The sequence below is a fragment of the Miniopterus natalensis genome, chromosome 12 (genome assembly GCF_054644295.1).
Source record: "Miniopterus natalensis isolate mMinNat1 chromosome 12, mMinNat1.hap1, whole genome shotgun sequence".
Lineage (NCBI taxonomy): Eukaryota > Metazoa > Chordata > Mammalia > Chiroptera > Miniopteridae > Miniopterus > Miniopterus natalensis.
Window position 1 is genome coordinate 21,327,580 of NC_142092.1, and position 17,314 is coordinate 21,344,893.

At 33.1% G+C, this 17,314-nt stretch overlaps 1 protein-coding gene across 3 annotated transcripts in view; it reads right to left on the minus strand.

The window, feature by feature from the left end:
• Positions 1–17,314, minus strand: part of CNTLN (centlein) — a 188,552-nt gene that overhangs the window by 118,287 nt on the left and 52,951 nt on the right. For 2 of the 3 annotated variants that reach the window (XM_087822643.1, XM_016214503.2), the window contains exons 6-8: positions 15,889–16,022; positions 12,294–12,456; positions 6,319–6,513 (exon numbers count right to left, since the gene is read on the minus strand). In XM_087822643.1, the coding sequence (XP_087678769.1) occupies positions 6,319–6,513; positions 12,294–12,456; positions 15,889–16,022 (492 nt within the window). The remainder of the gene's footprint in view (positions 1–6,318; positions 6,514–12,293; positions 12,457–15,888; positions 16,023–17,314) is intronic. The other variant, XM_087822644.1, reaches the window with a different exon arrangement.

Below are 17,314 nucleotides of genomic sequence, written 5' to 3' on the forward strand. Positions count from 1 at the left end.
CACAAGCTCATCAGAAATCAAAGAAATACAAACTGAAATCAGAATGAGACATCATTTTATCCCTTTTAAGAATGTGATTAAGAAGTCTATAATCGAAGACAACTACATTGGCGAACAATAGGCATTTTCTTGTAAGCCTAACTATTTGCATATTTATGACAGGTGATTTCACCCTTAGCAATATATCCTAGAGAAAGTTTTGCACATGTGTGTCAGGAGACATGTACTAGAAAGTTCATAGCAGCAGTGTGCAAAAATTGCTATATTTAAAAACAAAAATAAAGTTCCTTGACAAAAACAGTGGATAAACAAATTGTATCTTATTCATGCAATAAACTGTTGCACAGAAGGGGAAAAGAATTATAGTTACACTTAACAGCAAAGAGTTATCTTACAAAAATAAAGTTTAAAGATAAAAACCAAGTCTCAAACTATGATCTATATAGAAGATGATATTTTTAAGGTTTAAATAAAAGTAATACTAAACAATATATTATTGAAGAAAGCATAGTTTTAATAGGCAAGAATTAATAAACACAATATCCAAGAGAGTGATTATCTTTAGGGAAAAGAAGATGGGATCAGGGAGGAGCACACAGGTAGCATGAGGAGTGTTGGTGACAGCTACTGGTGTGTCCACAGATATTACATTTATTCTTTTGTAGATTTCAAATATTTAGTATAAAAATTTTTCTAAAAGAAAGTGAGAACTTATGGGGAAACAACATTCAGATAGACAATTCTCTACCACTTGAAAAAGGAATGAATAAAGTATTAAAAGAAATAAAAATAAACAAGCCTATGATTAAAATTCACAGCTCCAATCTTGTGGTCTGCCGTTAGCCACATGGAATGTACCTCATTCACAGATAAATATAGTACTTTTAAGGCTTAGGTTTCTCTCTTGTCCTCTACTGCAAAATATTCCTCTAAGGCAAGAAACTATACTTCTGCATGGAAAAGATAATCACTCTGAGATAAGAACAGGCAGTCATTCAGAATTCAGCTAGTTAAGAGCAGGGTGCTAAGAAATCAAAGGTCACAGGTTTCAATCCCATATGTACCAATTAGCTTTGCCCTTTTCTATGGCAAAGACAGTCAGTTAGCTCACCAATAATTCTGATTATAAGTAAGATCAGGGAAAAGAAAAGATAAATCACCACCACCAATACAGGAAAACACAATCTCAAATTTACTAACATGATGTACGAAGTGTTTTCTTGTATATAATAATATCAAAAGCTAACACATATTACTCTAAATACCTACCATGCTTTGCCTCATGTAATCTTCACAAAACTCCTATGAAGTGGGTACTATGATAATACCCATTCTACAAATGACAAAACTGAGACTTAACTTCTCTAAAGTTAAGTAACTTGTATAAGGTAACACAGACAAGGGATCCAGATTCCAGAATTTATATTATCTATTACTCTGTAAATATACCTTCCAAGAAATATGCACAGAAAACTCCCAATACAAGTGTTTGAAAAAAATAACCTAGGGATAACAGAAATGAAAGAACAAAATCTTCCCACCATTTCCCCTCAACTGTATAATCCACTGCCTACTTAGTCTTTTATTAATCAAAGGGTGACCCCTGGCCAGCTATAACAGCATCACATGTAAAAGAAATTCAGAATCTCAGACCCCAGCTCAGACCTGCTGAATCAGAATGTTTTATAACACCCCACTCTGGGTGATCTGGATGCATATCAAGTCTGAGAAACACTGAAGTAGACTATTCTCAATAATCTTTCTCACCCCTGAGCCTACGCTCATTCACTTCTAACAAGAAACTCCTAAAGAATTTTCAAACTGACGTTCCGCTTTCTCTCTGAAAACTTTAGCAATGCCCCTTCTCTCCAAAAACATGCTCCCGCCCCGCCGGGCGTGGCTCAGCGGTTAAGCGCCGACCTACGATCCAGGCGATCAGGGTTCGATTCCCGGTCAGGGCACATGCCCGGGTTGCGGGCTGCAGCCGATCAATGACTCTCTCATCATTGATGTTTCTATCTCTCTCTCCCTCTCCTTTCCTCTCTCTGAAATCAATAAAGACATATTAAAAAAACAAACAAACAAAAAAAACAAACATGCTCCCTGCAAAGCTTCTCTCCACAAAGCTCAGACTTTGCTTATGCTTCCGTTATAGCCCATTCTATAAAAATCATTTTCCTGTCTGCACACCCATCTAAAAGATTCCTAAGAGCAGACTGTCTTATTCACCTTTGTATCCCTTCACATTAAAGCTACTAGTACCTAGATTATAGTAGGGATTTAATGAATACGGACTATATAACTGAACAATACACGAATCAATGAATGATGAATGGATGAAAGAATCAATGGATGAAGAGGTGAGTTTAGTTGGAATGAATCCTGAAGAGTTACAGTGTCAATATCATAAAGAACATGTCACTAACTGGTAGAAACCCTGAGTCATCCATGTCTCTCTATTCCTTTCACTATTTCCTAATTCAAAGCTTCTACTTCTCTCTATAGAACTTCAGTGTCCTCCTCCTCCTTGCCAGGAGAAATGCTGCAGTATTCTTTCTTCCTCAGAAAATGGCAAATCCGTTCATCCTGGTAGTTAGGCCTGGAAATGTTGGATTTTTAAATTCCTCCCTTCTTCCCATACTTCACATCTAAGCCATCTTCAAATCCTGTGGTCTCTACCTTTGAATTATTTCCAAAATCAAATTATGTCTCACAGCCAAATCTAAGTACCCACTGAGTTTCACCTGGAATATTACAATTGTCTCTTAAAACTGACCCCCTGCTCCCATCTTTGCCTTCTTATACTCTGGTTTCTGCATTACAGCCAAGGTGATTCTTTTAAAACATTATGTTAGATCTTATCACTCTGCTGATTAAAACACTCCAATGGCTTCCATGTTGTTCTTATATTTAAAAACAGCAATGGCTTTCCATCTCACTCAGAGTAAAGTCCACATCCTTATGGTGGCAACAAGGCCCTAGGAGACCTGACTGTACATCTACCTCTCTTAGGTCACTCTCATTCTTCTCCCCACAGCTCTCTTGGATCTAGCCACACTGGCCTCCTCTGTGATAGCAAACTCCTGCTTCACGAGCTTTGTATTTGTCCATCCCTCTGCTTGGAATGGTCTTCCCTCACATACCTGAATGGTTCACGTCCTCCAGTTTTTTCTTAAATATCACTTGATCAGAATAGCTTTCTCTCAGAGCCATACACAAAATAGCACCACCATTCTCTATCATGCTTTGTCTTATGCTGTGTTATTTTTCTTACTTATTACCACATGATGTGCTTGTCTGACAGTGACTCGGACATGAATAAATGTTCTGCGAGTGCAAAGACCTTGTTTTGTTCCCTCAAGTTTCTTCATCGCCTAACACATGACAAAAATATCAATAAGTGTTTTAAAAATAAGTTTAGAAACCAAAGAATGTATATGCATATATGCACAACCCAAGGACACAGACAATGGTAGGGAGAGGGACTGGGGAGGGAGATGGGACGGGGTAGAATGGGTCATTGGGGAGAAAAAGGGACATCTGAAATATTTTAAACAAAAATAAAATTTAAAAAAAAGTAAATCAAAAATAATAAAAAAATTTAAAAATAAAAATAAGTTTAGATATAACAATAGAGTTCCAAGTAATAGTATGATTATGGCATTTTGCTATAAAATGTTAAGGAAAATGTCCTTAATACATAAAAAACAACAACTTTCAATTCAAAATTTTTATATTTAACCAGTCTTTCCCTGAAATAAGTCTATCTGTATACTTTATTTTTTATTTCATGAAACTTTATAAATTATCCTAGAAGTTATATTTAAGTGCTAAGTCCTAACATAGACAAGATACTTTAGAAACACTAAGAAAGTAGTAGTAGACTACCAAATAAAGACTTATTACGGAGCTATACTAATTAAGACAATATAGCATTGCAAAGAAATACAAAGAACACAAAACCTAGAAAGAAATTCACAAATATACTGAACTAGGATATATGAGAAAGGTAACCTAGCACGAAACAAGAAAAAAGGGGGATCATTCAACAGGCTGAAATGGAAAAACTAGTTACTATTTAGGAAAAAATCAATAAATAAAAATGGGTCCTTACCTTATAATATGGGCAAAAGACAATTCTGACTAAATTAGAATATACATGATATAAGCAAAGCTTGAAAAATCGTCGAGGAAAACAGAGGTGCAACTATTTCTGTCTTTGGGGTAGAGAAGGATTTTTAAATGAGATACCAGAGAACTAACTATAAAAGATTAATTTGTCTAAATAAAAATTTTAAGAATTTCTGTTCATCAAATGATAGCTTTAAGAAAATGAAAAGACAAGACACACACTGAGATAAGATACCTGCCACACATCTAACATACTAGAGATTATTTCAAGAACATAAAAGACCTTTACAATTCAATTTTAAAAATCCAATAGAAGGTTTAAAAGACACAGACATTTTGCACAGGAAGGACACATACAGCTAATAATCACCTGGAGATATGCTTTATCAGTGATATGCACATGCAGATCAAAATGAAATTATTTTATACTAATCAACTGTCAACAAACTAAGAAGTCTGATAATACCAAGTGCTGAGGAGGATGAGAATCAATCATATCTCCTGAACACTGTTGGTGGGAGTAAAACTGATAAAAAATAATTTTGAAAATAAGTTATCAGCATTTTCTGAAAGTAACTTTTCACACCCTAAACCTAGGATGTTCATTCCTAGATATATATTCCACAAAAATGCATGTACATGTGTACCAAGAATCATGCATGTATAAAAATATCAATTGCAGCATTATTCATACTAGCCAAAAACTGGAAATAAACCAAATACCCATCTATAAATGAGTGTGCACGTAGTTATAATATAATCACATATAATAAAATATTTTAAATTGCTAAAAATAAATGATCAGTTATACCAAACAACATAGATGAATCTTAATAACATAGTGAGCCAAAATTGCCAAACCCCAAGTCAGCAACACATTATGATACATTTTTATAAATGACAAAACTAAACAATATACTATTTCCACATAAATTTATATGTGTTAAAACTTAAAAAATCATTAAAATGATAAACAGTTTAGTAGCTCTATCTGGTGACAGAATCAGGGTACCAGATAAGGAAGGGGCATAATAATAAATATCAGTCTTTAGTAATGTTTTAGTCTTTGGATTAGTTTGGTGCAACGAAGGGTGTTTATTATAATAAACAAACTAATTAATTAAACAGACATATGCATGTAACATAACACTGTCATGATATACATTTTATGATTAATGAAATTCTGTGAACCTGATGTCCAAAAAATGCATCATAATAAAATACAAATTTAAAAAACTGTGTTAAGGTTGAGGTGTTGGTTAGCAAGCAAAATATGCTAGGTTCAAAAATTACTGTTCTTCAATCATTAACAAATATTCAAGCACCCAATTATCTGCTTGTGCTAATTCCATTTCTGAACTAAATTAATAAATACTAATATCTGGAATGCTGAGTGCCTAAAAACACTTAAATTTATAGGCAGAAGATATTGTTTACAAACATATTTAGAGGTGAAACTTACCTTAAAGATTATCCAAAGAGAAGTACCAATGAATATTTGCTACATGCCAACCTGCATTATAACATTAATCCTCAAAAACTCTATAGCATAAATACCACTAATATCAACATTTTATCTGTGAGGAAACTTGGCTAAAAGGGTTAAAGAAATTTGTTCAAGTACACAAAACTCACAGGCAGAGCTGTAATTTGATCCCAGGTTTATTTGAATTCTGAACCTGCATATTTATCTATACATTTATACTACCTCACTTAATAGCACAGGATATAGGTAGAAAGCTCAACGGAACTGTCTAAAATCACACATCAGACAGTAGCAGAATCTAGACTAAAAGGTATTAAGCACTATCCATATACCAGGCATTATAACAAGTACTTTATGACACTTCCTATTCAGTACTCTTTCTATTCCATTAACTCATTCAGTTAAAAATTCTCAAAATGGCCATGACTTTATTAATTTTCTCTTCATTAGTGTAAATCAGCAAAATTTTTAATCACAATAACTATACCAGACATAACCTGTACATGCATTTCTATATGAATCCATATTGTGTATGATACTCATGTATAACAGAGTATAAAAAACAGCACAACACAAAACTGTCTGCCACAACTTACACTCTAATACTTGCAAAATTATTTAAATTGTTTATGTTTTAGTCAATTGTAGGAGATGATTTAATATGATATTGCAATGGGCAACATTTTTAGAAAGTCTCTCACCTGTTCTGAGTGGTCTGAATCACTTTGTTGAGGTAAAGAACACAATGCTCCTTGTGCTTCCTGAAGTTTTTCTTTTAATTTAGCATTTTCTTGCTCTTTTTGAAATAGCTGATCCTGAAGACTAACAACACTTTGCCGGAGAATAGCTTCACTTGATTTTGTGGTTTCAAAACAAATATGTAACTCATTGTAAAGCTGTTTCAAAAAAACACATCCAAATCTATTAATAATCAATTAAAATAGTTATGTCTGTGTATGCATACATATATATAAACACATATACATATATCAGGACTATACATGACATAGTCCTCGCACTCGAGTTATTTCAATAGTCTAAGAGGGAAAACAAGATAAAAACATACGGAAAACTAAATGATATCAAATATCAATATAAACTCACAATTGATATTTTAAAAAAGCAATACATATTATTGGCCAGCATAATATAGGAAAATTTCTGAGGAAGAGGAAAGCACTTTAAGCTAGCTATGTTAATATTGGAGGGCTCCATAAAAAAAGGCCTTTAACTAAGCCCTGGTGGCATTACAGAGATTGCATGAAAACAAAAAGTCATTCCAAAGGTGGCAGAAATGTAAGAAAATAATGTAAAGTGATAGGAAAGGACAGAAAGGGAGCATATGATATATCAGCCTAATGGACTTAATATGCACATTTGAAAGGAAACAAAACAAGAGTTTTTCATTGACAGTTAATTAAGGTTGACCTTAACTGATATATTCCCATTTAGGATAAACTGGCATCTACTGCTGAAGTAGGGGAGGAGGGACAGAAGGAATAGTAAGAGACAAAGTCAGGCAATATGACTGTGGACAGAAGGTAAAGACAGCCCTGTAGACAACAGAGGATCATTGAAGACCTTGAGCAGTGTGATAAAATAGAAGCAATGTTCTGAAGCCGTGATAGATAACTTTTAATTTTTTTTAACTCAAGGCAACATGCATTAAATAAATTTAAAACTAGAGTTTATTAAAACTGTGAAATAGCATACAGCACAGAATATCATACAGAGAGTCATATATAGTTTACAATGGTACTCCAATACTCATGAACTTATTTCTGATGAAAATCCTAACTTTTGATTGTGAATTAATGAGGCATAATTCATTTTGTGGTAACTGATTTACATAAAGAACCCATATGTATATTTGCTGATGACACTGGGAAAGTGATCCAAGAGCTAAGATTTGTGTTGTTGTTATATAAATAGATATACATATGGCTAATCGTGAAATCTCTCTATATATGGCTACCAATGAGATCTTATAACAAAAGTAAAATCCCCAACGGGAGAATCTCAAAATTATATAGCTAATACAGTAGGTTCTTAGGTGGGGAGAATCTTCCATTACTTGGTCTTGCTTTATGTGAAGACACCTAACTACACAAAAGATGGCAGAGTCATTTTCTGTATGTATGCTATTCTTTAATTTCTAAAAGTTTAAAATTTAAAAAGGCTTGTTAAATCTCTTTCCTTAATGCTTTTTCTCAGACATGTACTTTGCAATAAAAAGATTCTCCAAATCATTCCTCTGACATTAGCTCAATATACTTTTTTATTTTCTATAAGGCATTCATTGTACCTCTATATTATTGTAGACACTTTAAATAATCCATTTCACTTTACAGCCAAAGTCTAAGCAATTTTTATAAAGGAAGGGTTGCCTATATGATTTATAAAGAATTTCAGGACATAAATTTGTACTTTCCTTTCCAATTACCTTTATACCAGGAAGTATGTCCAATGTCCTTTCCACAGCTGATACCGTCAGATATTCTAGGAGGGAAGAGAGAGTAGGAACCTAACAGCTTTGAGGAACAATGAAGGGATCAGAGTGGGCCTTACAGTGACCTACCTGTGCTATGTTGCTGCTTTCAGGATTGAGTTCAGGGCAGGGAAAAAAAAGCATAAGACAAGAGCTAAGCTGACTAGAAAGATTTGAAGCTAGGATGAGTGAAGGTCTGCCCAATAGCATACAGAGTCAAACATTCAGTTTAAAGGTTATTTAACCACTTTCTCTTATTTGTATGCTTTATTAGTACTAACTAGTGTTACCCAATCAGTACAAATTAATATCTTTGGAGGAAAATGATAGAAATTAATAATATTAAAGAATTTACAGATTTCAAATATTTGAGAATCTCATGAACAAAGATAAGTGTTAACAAAGAAAAACTCTTAACTTCCTTCCCATTTTCCAAGGTGCAAGCATGATGACAGTGTGTGGTAAGGACTGAGGATCAATTTACTGCCATTGCTGCCAAGGGTATGGTATTTTCTCTTGAGTGTGATGTCTTGGGATCTTCAGTCACAGATATAAGGCTCTATGTCTAATCACTGGTAGAAGATGGCTCTATCTTAATGTCTCTTTTCTTCTCTCCTCTCCCTTCTGTCTTGTTTCCATAAAAATGAAGACTAACAGCAATCTTCTTGTGTTCTCTACTTTGCTCTCTGTGCTATGCAGTTTAAGCAGTTGTACTCCTTCCTATTCAGAAGTTGCTCTGGCTTGATCTGATAATGACTTGGTGAGCAACTCTAGTCACTGAGGCAAACTGTCTTTCTCTGAAAATATCCATCGTTCCAAGCAGCAGGTACAAAAGAACTGAGAAAGCCTGGAACAGATGATCTAGACTAGTCCTGCTCCAGGAGTTGGGACAAAGTCTCTCTTATTCATTATTCATATTCCAATGTACATCTCCTACTTGCACATCTTCTTTGACAGCTGCATGGGCATCACTTATTTAATAGGAATAAGACCACTCAGTTTTGAATTTAAAGTAAAGAATGCAAAGACAGCCTTTAGCCATTTTTAATTCTAGCCCAGTATACCAGTAAATTTGGCTAAAAAAACCTTCAAGGAGATTAAAATTATTTTTTATTTCTAAAGTATTTTGTGGTGATAAAGCCTCAGGATAGCAGAATGTTTATTTCTCTAGGAGATCTTGCAAGGGGCAAAGTTTAGGATGTTCCAATCCCCTGGTTAAATACCATCTATTCTCATTTCATTATTAACAGTAGAGTGAGTAAAAAAAAAAAAGTTCTCAAGTGAGCAAATTAGGTAATATAGCAATTTCATTCATCTGTATTGATTTAGGCATCTTGAGTTAGTAACTCTTTCCCTATTAGCAAGCACAATTGCTTACAGCAGTTTTCAGAGAGGCTCTTTTCTCTACAATTTTTTCCTCTAATAGTCGAAAAGGATGGAATGGGTCAGAATCTTTTGCAGGATTCTGGCCTATACAAACACTTAAATCATACATCTCCCTATACACTTTAGAAGCATCAGCCTCATAATTCATGAGTAACTTACTATGCTTACTATTCTTCATGCTATATTTTGTTGAAGTTAAAATGAAAAAAGGTTAAGAGGATCTCCAAAGGACAGAAAGCAAGTTATTTCCAGAAATAGGATGTCAAACTCCAAGTCCTTTAATTTTCATAGGCTGAGGCTACAGCATTTTTTTACCCATATTTTTATTACCGTTGAGAAACAAGATGATATTTTATTTACCTTAAAAAAATAAAAATATATGCTCTGTGACTCAATGACTAATTTGTTTAAAGAATAAAATTTCCACATTTAGTGAGTAAGTATACAATTTGCCACTCTGATTGAGATAATAAATTCTACATGTGAAAATTATATCTGTTTATAGTACAAATAGGAAGAAGAAAAATTCTGATTTAACATGCAGTTTAAACTAAAAGTATGTATAACCTAACTCCTTATTCTCCTAGACTGATATTAGCTCCTGTCATGCAATTCCCATTAAATAGAACAAAAGGTGATAAAATACATTTAGTACCCCAAACATGTTAGGTAGTCCAGAAATCATGAATACTGATACAAGTCCCATCTTTATTTAAATTATACACATGTATACATTTGCAAAGATAAAAATTTTTTAAAAGTTCTATAAATGGCTAAGAGGAAGAAAACACACTAGCTTACTTCTATTTCTCTGTGTGTTTTCTTCCAGAGGAATGCCGAACATTATCTGTTAGGTAGTTTTATTTTTTAAAATAATGATCTGTTATGCAGATCTGGGGAAAAATACATCACACCTTTTTCCTGTGCTCAAAACTCTTTTGACTTTTCTCTTTCCACCTGTGTATTCTCTCCTCACACCCCTCATCCTACCACTGGGCAACTGCTGTTGGTTTTAATCTCTTCAGATAATGAAATGCATACTATGATACAAATCAACTTAATAAATGGGAGAAAGGAGAAGAAATGGGAGGGAAGCAAAAATATAAGTGAAGAAGAGAGAAAAACTGACAGAAAGAGGAAACAGAGAAACTCCATTAGAAATAAATTAAAAATACCTAATTCTTGAAGAAGTAAGTTTAGTAAGGCTTGGAGGTAAACTATTAATATAATATTTTATTTATTTTTTATTCACCAGAGTCTTACAGCTAGGCCATAATTATTATTTAGAAATAATAAAATTAATTTATGTAAAAATATATTTTAAAATCTTAATATAAATGAACACTGGAAGTCTGAACAATAGCATACTGTTCACTTGTGATAAATAAAGCAGTGTGATCATTCCCAAATTCAAAAATCCTGAACGCCAAACTAATACATATTCTAGGAACAAAGAAAAACAAGTCTTATAAAAAATCAGCAGGAGGTGAAAAAGGTAAAAATTCAATGTTACAGCAAAGTAATAGAAAGAAAATTTGTATAATCAGTGGCTGAAGAATAATGATGGGGGCTCTTTCCACAGAGAATGAGAAATGCTATATTTGTATATAAACTACCATGGGTATGGGGACTTTTAAGTAAAAATTAAGAAAAAGAGAAATGTTTGAGTTAAATATACAAGTGAAAGAGAGAAAATTTTAAGTTATTAATAAGGTCCAATTTTTCACGTGGTTTTAGCCATGGAGACTAGTTTAGAAACAAAAGCATAATGGGCAATCCCACATAAAACAAAAAGGAGGAGCCAGCTCTATTCGAGTGGAGAAGATAGGGCTACCCTGCTGCTTGATATCACCCACACCCTGAGGGAAATCCAAAGGGAACACATAATGTAGATGGAAAGGCATGGTTCCAAAGCATCATTTAAAAGTATGTGTTTAAAGTTTACTTAATGGTTATTTATTTCATATTAATTATAGATACTGAACTTTCATGATGCTTTTTTTAGAAGAGGAAGTTTAAACAGAAAAAAAATCCCAAAACAACATAGATTGCTCTAAGCCTTGGTTGCCTCAACTATTATGAGGGAATAACATTGATCTCATAGGGCTGACTTACATAGGAACTAACTTACTTCTAATAAATAACTTAGTACATGATACAAAATATAGGGAATTCAATAAACGTGTGTATTTTAATTATTAGCTATAATTATTGCTGCTGAGTCAGTCAGCATACCTAAATAGCTGGATAAGCCTTCCTGAGGGAATCCTTAAACAACTGGAAAGTAATGTGACTACTCAAAACAAACACATAAAATAAAGAAAAATGCTTGGAAAATATTGATCCTGAAGAACTCATCAATATACATGTTGTGTTTGTACAGCAAATTTGCAAATAAAATAATACATAAATTCTATAAGGGAAGACCACTTTAGGTCATAAACTAGAATCACACGAATAATTTCTCATAATAGAAGGCTAATTCCATTCTACAAATCCATTCTGGTTTGGGGGCTACAGTCCTAGTATGTTTCATAGTAGATATCAAAACTGAAATTTATAAAAAAAAGTCCTACAGAATAAATTTACATCTATATTTTAAATGTTTTAGCTTTAACAGCCATAAAGAAAACTCACAAAATTTTAAATATTACCAGACTGAATCATGTTTCATTTTTAATTTTGAAGAAACATATATAAAAGGGAATAAAGAAATGCTGAAATCTGAAAAAGATTGAATTCTACATATTTGTTAAGCTCATACGTGTAACTTTACATTTTTATGACAGAATAAAAGCATACTTTTTGATATGATATACTTTCCGCTGTATGAACATCTTCCTGGTTTCTCAGGACTTTCTGAGTGTCCATATTCAGAACCTGAAGCTGCTGGATCAGCTCTGCTTGCTGTGCTGTATGTGCGCTGTTCTGTTTGTAAAGATTCTGCAGTTCTTGCAACTCCTTCCTGTGTAAAGAAAGCAATAAAAAGAGAGAAGCATTAATAAAGATCATCTCAGTTAAATAATTGTGTTCATCTAAAGTTATAGATCAGCTTCCAATTTTTTCATCTATTATTTTTTACTGCAGGCAAAAATATTAATAAAAGAAATAACATATAAAGTATTTACTATTAATCACATATACCTAGGAAGTATTGATAGAACTACTATGACTTTCAAAGCCAAATACTTATCAACTTTCTTTTATAGCTTGATAGTAATAAAAATCCTGGATATATAGACATAGTACCTACCTTCTTACTGAAATTAACTTACATTTCAGTTCCAAGAATTGATAAGTACTAATGCCAACGACAGTTATCAGACAGTTTTGAATACAGGGTAAGACAATCTTTCATCATATATTATAAAGAACTTTAAAAGTACTAAAAAGAATCCCAAAAGGCCAATGAAGTTTTCAAACCAAAGTTCCTTAAAGCACCATCAGTTTGCAACCTCAGGGCCTGGGCTGAACTTCTGCGACTCCTCTAATCTAGCTTGAAGGAAATGACAAGGAAAAAAAGTCAGAAGGAAGAAGAGCAACATTAAGGCAAAACCAGTCCTTCCAACCTACTGAGGGTGAAACTGGCAAGTAGGAAGTCAAATGAAGTGGTGATGGTAGTAATGATGACACTAAGGGTCCAGGAAAACCACACCTTTGGGAAAGATTTCTGTGCTAGTGAATCCTGTGTGATACAGATCATATAAAAATAAAAAATAGTTTGCATATTCAACTTGAAGAGAGAAATGTTTATAAATATATATTTCACAGAAATACACTTTATGGTATATATTTTAGAGACTATTTTTTTTTTTAAATATATCTTTATTGATTTGAGAGGAAAGGAGAGGGAGAGACAGAGATAGAAACATCAATGATGAGAGTTACTGATCGGCTAGCCCGCAACCTGGGCATGTGCCCTGACCGGGAATCGAACCCTGATCGCCTGGATCCTAGGTCGACACTCAACCACTGAGCCAAGCCCAGGCGGGCTGGAGACTATTTTTTAATGGAAACTTTTCTTTACCTATAACCTCAAAGGGGTGATTCATTCATATAAGATACATCTTTTTAAAAAAAAGAAAAAAGAAAAGAGATATGCAAACAGTTGTTAAAGATGGGTGAATATTAATATGGAAGAAATATTAGAGGTTTAGAATATTAATATTCGCCAAATCCAGCAACCCCTACACCCATACAGAAACATGTACATACACCATCTGTCTTAGTCCCTTCAGGCTGCTATAACAAAATATCATAGACAGTAATTTACAAACAAGATAAATTTATTTCTCATATTCTATAGTCTGGAAGTCAGAGGGTCTGGTGTGGGCCCTCTTTCAGGTCATAGATTTCTGACTATATACTGTGATGGAATTTTACTGTATCCTCATACGGTAGGTAGAAGGCAGTAGGTGGGCCAAGGACGTCTTTTTTGTAAAAAACTTTAATCCCATTCATGAAGGCTCTACTCTCAAGACCTAAGCACTGCCCAAAGGCCCCACCTCCTAATGCCATCACATTAAGTATTAGTATTTCAACATATGAATTTTTGGGTGGACACAAACATTCAGACTATAGTACCATCTGTAACTATTAAAAAACCTGAAAGTTGCAAAAAATAATAGTCCAAAAATGGGGGAAGGGAGAGAAGAGAATAATGGCGCGATGCCTCTAGCAAATGTAATCCTCAGAAGAGGAAGGGAGGGGTAACCCACAGTAATAAGGCTTGCGGAATATTGCCATTTTTCAAGAATAATATTGACAAGAATTATCAACGGAGTTAGACAATGAATGTAGGATAAAATTCCATCACAGTATATAGTCAAGGCATGTTAGCCAGGAGAACTAAGTAAATGTTGCATTAAGAAAGGGGACATGATGGAGATAAAAACATAATCTTTCTGAAATACTGCTATTTGAGAAAACATGGATGAACCTTGAGAATATCATGCTAAGTGAAATAAGTCAGATGGAAAAAGTAAGACACATATGATTTCATTCATATGTGAAATATTAAACTAAAATCAACAAATGAACAAATGAGACAAACAAAAACTCATAGACACAGAAAATAGTATGGTGATTACCAGAGGGAAGCGGGGTGGGAGGAGGTAGACAAGGTTAAAGGGGAGTCAAATATATGATGATGGAAGAAGACTTGACTTTGGGTAGTAAATGCACAATATAGTATACAGATGATGTATTATAGTACACTTGAAACATATATAATTTTATTAGCCAATGTCACCCCAACAAATTTAATAAACTATTTTTAATTGTCTATGACCTAAAAAGTAATTTAACCATGCGTGAATAAGCCGACCAGTCTATCATCTATAAAGTTTATACTTTTCTCACTCCCATGATATGAAGATTTAAAATGTGTCAAAATGAATTTTTGTTTGGATAACAGATTAATATGTATACATTAACTATTATCAAAGCAAAAATCCTTCCTTGATATCTATATATGTGTAGATATCTCACAATATGCTAAATACATGTAAATATATAATTTTCATGTATAATACTATAATTATGTAAAAATTATATATAATACTAATTATAATTATACATAAATATAATATATAAATATGTTTTATATATGCTATATATAGTGGCAGTACCAAAGGATGAAATTGTGCTTAGAGAAGTATACGATAAACTTCGTATGATTTATTTTAATTAAGTAAAAAAATGTACACATGCATACATGTGTATATATAGGGTTTCCTCCTACATATACTGACTTACATACACACTGAGAATAATTATTAAGTGTGTATACATTTTGGGGGGACACCCTGTATGTATATATACATGACATGTATATGTGCATGTTTGTGTATGTATTTAAATATTTATTATTTATTCTAACACTATTTTCTGATAAAGGTAATTATAAATTAAATTAACAGTTAGTTTAAAATCTTTCAAAATGCTTAAACACACAAGTTTTTCAAGTAATCCTACTTTACAGATATTACAATAAAATTAACTATTTTGATATAGAATATTTCACAAACTAAAACTATTTAGAACATAAAGTCAAAATGGGTTTCTCATTATTTTTCATTATAACAATAATTATTATATTACACTATGGCTAGGAATTTAAAAAGAAAACAATAAATGAATGCATTATCTTTGTTAAAAACTGAAACTAGGCTACTCTTAGAGCATGCTTTTGCCAATCCTGTGAAACCAGATCCTCCCCAGTCAACTATTTCCAGTTTGGTGTGTACAATTCCAGATAGTTTCAATGCACAAACATATGTACCCCCAGAAGACATATTTTTGTCTAGTTGGGGTATTAACAATAAACATAAATGGTGCCATTCTGAATAACTAATGACATTTCTATAATGTTAAATTAAATACTAAATATACTTGCCTAACCAGGGTAATATCCATATCCTTCTGGATAAGTTCAGTCTGTTTATTTGTCAACTGTAATGATAGAGCATTATATTTAGTTTGTGAAACTTCAATTTCTTTCTTTGCTTCGATTAAATTGTCTTCAAAGGCCTGAAATTAGAACACATATAAAAATCTAATAAAATATCAAATAAATAAAAATAAAATGTCTGGTATAGTTAACTAGTCTACAAAATAACAGTAAAAATAAGTAGTGTTTTAAATCTCATTTTTTCATTTTCACTTAATTAAAAAAAATTAGTATAAGCAATAACTTTTACAGCAGTACCAGATACTTATTTTGAGAAACTGAGAAAGTATCATGGCTTCCTTGTATGAAAGTTAACAATTTGAAGCAAATAAACTTGAAATTCTATGTAGGAATTTACTTATTAAAAATAAAGAAATTACTGTACAATAAAAAAGTTAATTCCATGAACAAAAAAATGAGTTCATTTACTTAAATATGAATCAGGGAAGTGGCACATGTTTCATTATTTACTCTATTTAAATGCACACATAAATGCCCTCAGAGAAGAAAAGACAGTTCTGCAAACAAGGGTATCAAAATAATTTTACAATGTTTGAGATTCAGATCATGCTGAGTTCTCTTAATTGTAGTGAAATTTCATGTATAGTTCTTCAAAGTTGGCCTTTTCCTCCTGACAATTCTCTAAATCTTCCATTTTGAAGCAATTTAAAAACTGAAGTTATTTTTTCAAAAATATTTTTCTCAAGAAGATAATTTTAATTATTTTCATAAAATATTGAATAAATTTTATATCTAACAATAGAGGATACCCATATAAACACTATAGAATCATTACTTCCAAAAGTGAGCACCAGGCTTTAGGTCAAGCACTACAAGTCTATCATAGCCAAGCTCCCAAACCTCATATAGTGACTCTATAGTAGGTGTGGTAGAGTAATTTTTCTTCATTCTCAACCAAGGACACATTTGTTTGTTTGTTTGTTTAAATATATTTTTACTGATTTCAGAGAGAGGAAGGGAGAGAAAAAGAGGGAGAGAGAGAGAGAGAGAGAGAGAGAGAGAGAGAGAGAGAGAGAGAAACATCAATGATCAGAGAGAATCTTCAATCAGCTTCCTTCTGCACACCTGCCACTGGGAATTGAGCCCACAACCCAGACATGCGCCCTGACCTGGAATCAAACCATGACCTCCTGGCTCATGGGTTGATGCTCAACCCATGAGGCACATTGACCAGGCCCAAGAACACCTTATTTGATCATTTTAGAGATAGAGGAAGGGAGGGACAGACAGACAGACACAAACATCGATGTGAGAGAGAAACATCCATTGGTTACCTCTCGAACTGGCCTGGACTATAGGTATGTGTCCTACCTAGGTATGTGTTCTGACTGGGAATTGAGCCCATGACCAA